At 46.3% G+C, this 7,500-nt stretch overlaps 1 protein-coding gene across 1 annotated transcript in view; it reads left to right on the forward strand.

Annotated features, from left to right (window-relative positions):
- Nucleotides 1-7,500, forward strand: part of LOC123507259 (glutamate receptor ionotropic, kainate 2-like) — a 273,210-nt gene that overhangs the window by 180,402 nt on the left and 85,308 nt on the right. Inside the window, exon 2 of the mRNA XM_045260021.1 lies at nucleotides 6,916-7,077. Coding sequence (XP_045115956.1) covers nucleotides 6,916-7,077 — 162 coding nt within the window. The remainder of the gene's footprint in view (nucleotides 1-6,915; nucleotides 7,078-7,500) is intronic.

Genomic DNA, 7,500 nt, shown 5'->3' on the forward strand with positions numbered 1-7,500 from the left:
AGGAAGAGAATGAGAACACACAAGGAAGGAGAGAAGGGAGAGAGGAAAGAATAAAAGAAGATAATGAAAACTCAAATTGAAAGCAAGTAAACAAGAAAGGGGAGAAAATAGGCGATAAAAGGAGGAGGAGGAGGAAGGAAGAAGGTAAAGAGGAAGAAGAAGAAGAAGAAGGGGAAGATTTAATTGCAGTAAAGAGGATAGAAGGAAGAGAGGGAAGAGGAGGATGAAGGGAGGATGGAAAACGAAGAGGAAGCAAGAGTGATGCCCAAGAAGAAATATATGGAGGAAAGATACAGGAGGAGGAGGAGGAGGAGGAGGAGGATTCGAACCAGTGAACCACAAAGCCACAAACTCACTCTCTCTCTCTCTCTCTCTCTCTCTCTCTCTCTCTCTCTCTCTCTCTCTCTGTGTGTGTCTCTGTGTGTGTGTGTGTGTGTGTGTGTGTGTGTGTGTGTGTGTCGGATCGTGTGTGTCCGTTTTCCTTGACACGGATCTTGGTATACTGTATTGGCACTTCGGTGGTGGTGGTGGTGGTGGTGGTGGTGGTGGTGGTGGTGGTGGTGGTGGTGGTGGTGGTCTTCATTTTTTAACTTCCTGGTTTTTCCACTTTTCCTTTTTTTTAGATTTCGTGTTTATATTTTTTCGACTTTTTTTCTTCTTTTCCTGGTTTTTTTTCTTCTACTTTCTACTAATAGCATCAAGATCTCTATTACTACTAGCACATCACCATCCCCTCCTCCACCACAACCATCACCATTAAAACTATTACTACCCTCACCACTACTAATGCTACTGCTATCTCTGTCACCATCACCATCATTTCCTGCACCACCATCACCATTACAACTATCAGAACCCTCACCACTACTAATTCTACCTCTGTTACTACCATCATTAAAGCTACCATTGCAGTACCACCACCATCACAACCTCCACCACCAACACTACCATTACCATAAGAGAGAAAACATAAAAAATAAGACTTTAGTCATTTTTAGATTTATTTTGTCTTTAAAGCTTTTGACCAACACAGGAAGAGAGGAGCAAAAGGTTAGAGAGAGAGAGAGAGAGAGAGAGAGAGAGAGAGAGAGAGAGAGAGAGAGAGAGAGAGAGAGAGAGAGAGAGAGAGAGAGAGAGAGAGAGAGAGAGAGCAGCTCTGACCATCACGCTGTACTGACACAGCTGGAAGTGGGCGTGGCTCAGGACGAGGCCACCACCCGCACCATCTGGCTGTGGAACAAAGCAGACTGGGCTTCCCTGCGCCGCGACCTGACCCACACCCCATGGGCCACTCTGCTACAGGGAGGAGCAGAGAGTGAAGCACTTGCACTCACCTCTCACCTTCTCGCCCTCCAGAGACGCCACGTCCCACACAGGGAATACACCACCAGATCGACGGATCAGCCATGGTTTGGCTACCGTTGCCGTGTTGCTGCCGAGGCAAAGTATGCTGCCTGGCTCCGCTACAAGAGGAACCCGACTCGGCGCAACAAGGACCTGCACAGGGCTGCATGCAGGAGGATGGTGGTAACCAGCAAGTGGGCCTTAAAAAAGTGGGAGGAAAGCCTGCGCCGGAAACTGTGTGGCACTGGCGTAGGAAACAAAACTTGGTGGTCTCTTGTTAAGGACAAACAAGGAACTGGCCACCAAGAATCCATCCCTCCCTCAGCAAGCAGGACGGTACTGTCGCCACCAGCAGTAAGGAGAGGGCACAGTTGCTGGCTTCCTTGTTTGCTGGAAAAATGAAGGTCGGGAATCCACAGCAGCCACCGCCTCAGCTGGTCCAGCAATGTGAGAAGACTGTCACCATGGTGGAGGTGACGCATCAGCAGGTGAAGCGATTATTGCGGGGCTGGACACACAGAAAGCCACCGGCCCTGATGACATCAGCCCGCACCTGCTGAAGCGATGCTCCCAGGAACTGGCTGCCCCTCTCACCCAAGTCTTCACAACTTGTGTACGGGAAAACGTCTGGCCTTCAGTGTGGAAGGAGGCTCGAGTAGTTCCTGCACACAAAAAGCTCCAGGACGGACCCAAAAACTACAGACCCATATCCCTGTTGTCAGTGGTGGGTAAAGTGTTTGAGAGGGTCGTGGCAGAGGTGGTGTGTAGCCATCTCAAGGACAATGCCCTCCTCTCAGACCAACAGTTTGGGTTCAGACCTGGAAGGTCAACCTCCGACCTAATGATGCTTCTCACCAGGCATTGGCAGGACGCCCTCGACGACGGCAAGGACACTATAGTGGTTGCTTTGGACATAGCAGGAGCTTTTGATAAAGTATGGCACAACGGATTACTAGAAAAGCTTCGTGCTAAAGGCATCCAGGGTGGCTTGCTACGACTCTTGGGAAATTACCTGCAGGACAGAAGCCTCAAGGTGGTTGTCAACGGGCAAACATCTGAGTCCCTGCCTGTGGAGGCATCAGTGCCACAGGGTTCAATTCTTGGCCCACTCCTGTGGAATATCTACGTGGATGATCTTCTCCAGCTACTGCCAGGAGTCATGGCCTATGCTGATGACTGCACCCTCTCCTATACCTATCCACGCCAGGACAGTGGGCGGGCTGCTGAGGCCATCAATCAGCAGCTACGAGTGATAAAGGAGTGGGGTGCTCGCTGGCAAGTGACATTCGCGCCGGAGAAGACACAAGCAATGGTTGTCTCTCGGTCCCCAGCCGCCATGGCAGCAATGGCAGGAAAGTTGTCTTTTTGCGCTGCTGCTCTCCCACTCCAAGATGACGTCAAGATACTTGGAGTGGAGGTGGATCGAGGGCTGAGGTTTGACAGGCATGTCAAAACCATTGCCAAGAAAGCCTCTCACAGGATCTCCGCTCTCAGAAGGATCGCCAGTTTCCTCGACAGGAAGGGAGACTGCTGCTGTACAAGGCACAGGTGCGGCCCCACCTTGAATACGCAGCTCTCTCCTGGATGTCCTGTGCCGCCACACACAGAAGGAGACTGGACAGCATCCAACGCCGCGCCATACGGCTAGTAGATGCTGCACTACCACCTCACCCAGAGCCTGAGCGTCCCCTTGATTCACTGGAACACCGCAGAGACGTGGCGGCGATCGTAGTGTTCCATAAGGCACAGGTGCAAAGAGTGCCACATCTGGCAGGGCTGCGTCATCCTCTAAGAGTCACCGCACGGAGCACGAGAACGGTGCTCAATGGTGGTGACGCCGTAGAGGTGCCGCGATCCCACGGGTGTCAGCATCAACGCACCTTCGCAGGACGCGTCTCCAGGATGTGGAACTTGTTCACGGCCGCGGTGCCTCACGTCCAGGAGATGAACACACACAGTGTCAAACTGATGGCACATAAGTGGAGACAGACACTGCCAACTCCTCTGACACTCTTTGTGACGTGACACTCAGTGTAGTGCAGTGCGTGAATAGTGCTAGTGAAGTGAAACGAATAGTGCTCCATTTACATGCTGACCATCTTGTATATTATCTATTTTTAAGTCTTGTAAATATTGTAGAGAAATAGATTGTAGTACCCTTAGAATAGGTAGCACACGACAGTGCGCCTTTGGGTACATGTTCCTTTGTATTAAGTTTTGTTTAAATAAAAAAAAAAAAAAAAAAGAGAGAGAGAGAGAGAGAGAGAGAGAGAGAGAGAGAGAAGAGCTGGACTGATCGTTGAAGTGAGCTGAAGAGAGGGAGTGAATGACATTGAGAGAGTGAGAGAGTGAGTGAGAGAGTGAGAGAGTGAATGGCCTGTCTCTCCACTGCCCATTACATGTATCAGAATTTTCACGGCCATCATACTGCAGTGAGCGAGTTTGACCTTCGTGGTGTCGTGTTCTCAGAGACATTCACGACTTTAGATGAATTCGAGGCAGCATCTGAAGGCGATATTCTTGAACTCCCTTGTCGAATGTAGCGTCTTGAGTAACATGCGCCACTTCAAATTTCCTCCTGGCGTTATCTCACAATATTACATTTACCGACGCGATGTAGCTTGAGACGAGTTCCCGCAGCGTCTTAAAGGTAAGTTGCTTCATTCTGGTATAGTATTTCGAGCGAGCGTAACTCCAACACTGCTCCCTGCATTATCAAATAGGGGTGATTTTTATTCCCGCGGTAGATTGCGCTGAGTGAGGTTAGCGCATCCAATCATTAGCTCTTGGTGAGGAAGGAAGCATGAGTAGTGAAGGAGGTAGGCAAATCTCAGGTTGACCCAGGAATACTTCACTTTCAACTCAAGTTTCTCTCTCCTTTCTTTCCTTCATTATTCCTTCCTTCCCTCTTCCCTTCCTCTCCCTCCATCATTACGTCATTTCCTCATTGTCAATTTCCTCCTTTCCCCCATCAAACCCTCCCTTCATCTTTTCCTCATTCCCTCCTTCCCTCCCTCCCTCCTTTCATCCAACTACGATACCTCCCATGCCTCCCTGCTAACCCGCCACCCGTTGCCTCGCTTTCCTTCATCCCGGGGGACGCAACTTACTCCCTGAAGATCTCTTGAGGAAGACTTGTGGTCGAAACGTAAGCGAAGCAAAGAATTCCTAGGTCAACCTGAGATCTGCCCACCACCTTCGCTGCTCAGTTGTCCATGTAACTCAACAAGAACAGCGAAACCAGTACGTCCTGAAATCAATAACGTGTTTTTATTCTTGTGTCTCGTACATTTGAACAAAGCGCGTCAGTATTGTGGTCAAATATATAAAAAAAAAACAGTAATATTCATTCATACACGATGACTGCATTGATCTCAACTATTTAATTAGGAAGCAAGGAATGTATAGGAAACAAAACATGCAGCATTAAATGAAACAGCTGAGTAATATGGAAAATTCTCTCTCTCTCTCTCTCTCTCTCTCTCTCTCTCTCTCTCTCTCTCTCTCTCTCTCTCTCTCTCTCTCTCTCTCTCTCTCTCTCTCTCTCTCTCTCTCTCTCCAATATTCTCACAGTGCAATACTTTACTACCTTCATATAATCATAGATTTCATTTCTTTTCAACGTCTCTCTCTCTCTCTCTCTCTCTCTCTCTCTCTCTCTCTCTCTCTCTCTCTCTCTCTCTCTCTCTCTCTCTCTCTCTCTCTCTCTCTCTGCTCCCGTCCGTTTATTCCTGCATTAATTCACTCTTCTAGTCTTTCCCTATATATATTTTTTGTCCTGCCCATTCCTGCTCGGTATTTATTTTTTATTGTCGCGCCAAACGTATTTGTATCCACGACCCTTTCCCTGTAGCTGTCTGACTTCGTTAATTCATATTTTATTTTATTTTCACTTTTGTATTGTGTGCGAGAGTGCGTGTGTGCGTGTGTGTGTGCGTGTGTCTCTTTGTTTGAGTGTGTGTGTGTGTGTGTGTGTGTGTGTGTGTGTGTGTGTGTCTGCTTCCTGCCGTTTATTTCTTCCTCTTCCTTCTATTTTTTTTTCTTTTCGTTTTCGCTTTTTTTTTTCTTTCATGTTATTAATTCCTCGGTTTTGTTCTTGTCTTTCTTGTTTTTGTTTTGTATTTTCCTCCTCATTTTTTTTTTCTTCTTCTTCTACTTCGCCTACTCCTCTTCATCCTCCTCCTCCTCAACCTGCTCCTCTTCTCCTCCTCTCCTTTCCTCCTCCTCCTCCTCCCTCCTCCTCCTCCTCCTCCTCCTCCTCTTCTCCTCCTCCTCCTTCTCCTCCTCCTCCTCCTCCTCCTCCTCCTCCTCCTCCTCCTCCATTTGATTATATTCCCATAAATCAACATCATCCTCTCCATATTCTCCCCCTAATCCTCCTCCTCCTCCTCCTCCTCCTCCTCTGATCTCCTCTCGTCCCCTCTAACACATGTCATTCATCCCTGCCAATATCTATGTCTCTTTCTCATTCATCTACCATCCTGCATTTCCTTGCCTCTTAAATACAGCCCTTCATCTTCTTCACGCGTAGGTTTGATAAGTTCTTAAATTTTTCCTAGTTTTCTTTTTATTTTATTCTAATGCTAACACGCTTTTCTTTCTTTTCTTCCTGGTTTTCTTGTTTGTTTTTTATTTATTTGTAGAAGTAATGTTTTTTTTTCTTGATTTTTTTTCCGTTTTTCGTGTTTTTTTTCTAACATTGTCTTTTAAATTTTCCGTGGAAGTTAGGTACATTATTCTCATGCATTTTTTCCATTTTCTCTCTGTTACGTTTCTATTCCTACATGTTTTTTTTTATTTTGTGATCTGGTTCCCTTCTGTCCAACCTGCAACTGGAAAGATTCTGTCGGGGGACCACAAGAATAAGTAAGACTTTACGTGTAATGACTGTAGACTGTAAGGTTGGAGACACTAGACTGCCATGTTTATAACTAATGTATTCTTGTAGTTCCCTTTTTTTTCTGCCCTTACGTTCCTGTGTTTGTATTATTCTAACACATGGCTTTCCTCTCTTCCTCTCTGTTTTGTTTCCCTTGGACAGTTTTCCTTCTTACATGAAAACAAATACAGAAAAGAAAAGAAGTTACGGGAAGTTACAAAAATCCATCTTTCTCTTTATTCCCGCGTCACTAAGGCTTTCCTCTCTCCCTCTCTACTGCATCAGGCACCACAGTGACGCTGGAATAAAGGAACCGATGGATTTTTGTAACTTCGTAGCACCTTTTGTTTTCTGTTTTTATGTTTTTATGTAAGGAAAACTCGCAAAGGGCAACAACAAAAGAGGATTATCCAAAAGAATTGGTTAAATGTCTCGAAATTTACAAAAAAGCGTTACTCCTCCCTCTCAGTGGCGCTACTTTCAGGCAAGGTGACGAACATTAACTATAGCTGTCATTTCTGCCTCACTTCCCTGCATGGATTCAAGTGACAAAGATGAGGTAAATGAGTTCAGATCATAGGAAGATGGAAATACAGAAGCAAGCAGGGAGATCCAGAGTTCACCAGAAAGAGAGATGAATGATTGAGAGTCCTGGTTTACTCTTACTAACAGCGCCCTTCTCTCACCTACAGGAGCCATACTGACGGAGGACCAGAGGGATTCAGCCACGGAGCTTTCCTTCAAGTACGCCGTCTACAGGATCAACAACGACAAGTTCATCTTGCCAAATACGACCCTGGTCTTTGATATCCAGTACGTGCCGCGAGACGACTCCTTCCACACCGCCAAGAAAGGTGAGCCATGTGTCGTACTAAAGGGAAGGTTGCATGCAGGTGAGGGTACGTTATTACATGTGAGATAAAGGTCATATACTGGTAAAGATAAGGATCATATTAAGGTGAAGTTATAGGTGCTTTACAGGTAGGTCGTGAAAGTGAGATAAATGTCATAAATACAGGTAAGGTAAGGGTCTTATACAGATGAAGATAAAGGTCTTGTACAAGTGAAGATAAAGGTCATTATAGGTAAAGTTATAGGTATTCATAGGTAATGCTTAAGTGGTGTATAGCTGAGATAAAGGTCATATGCAGGTGAAGACACGGGTTATATACAGGTGAAGGTAAAAGGTCGTTACAGGTGAAGTTATAGGTGACGTTTAGGTCGTGTACCAGTGAGATAGAGGTCGTGGAGAAGTAAAGATGATACCAAAGAAATGT

Source organism: Portunus trituberculatus, chromosome 21, assembly GCF_017591435.1.
Source record: "Portunus trituberculatus isolate SZX2019 chromosome 21, ASM1759143v1, whole genome shotgun sequence".
In the NCBI taxonomy this organism is placed as follows: Eukaryota; Metazoa; Arthropoda; class Malacostraca; order Decapoda; family Portunidae; genus Portunus; species Portunus trituberculatus.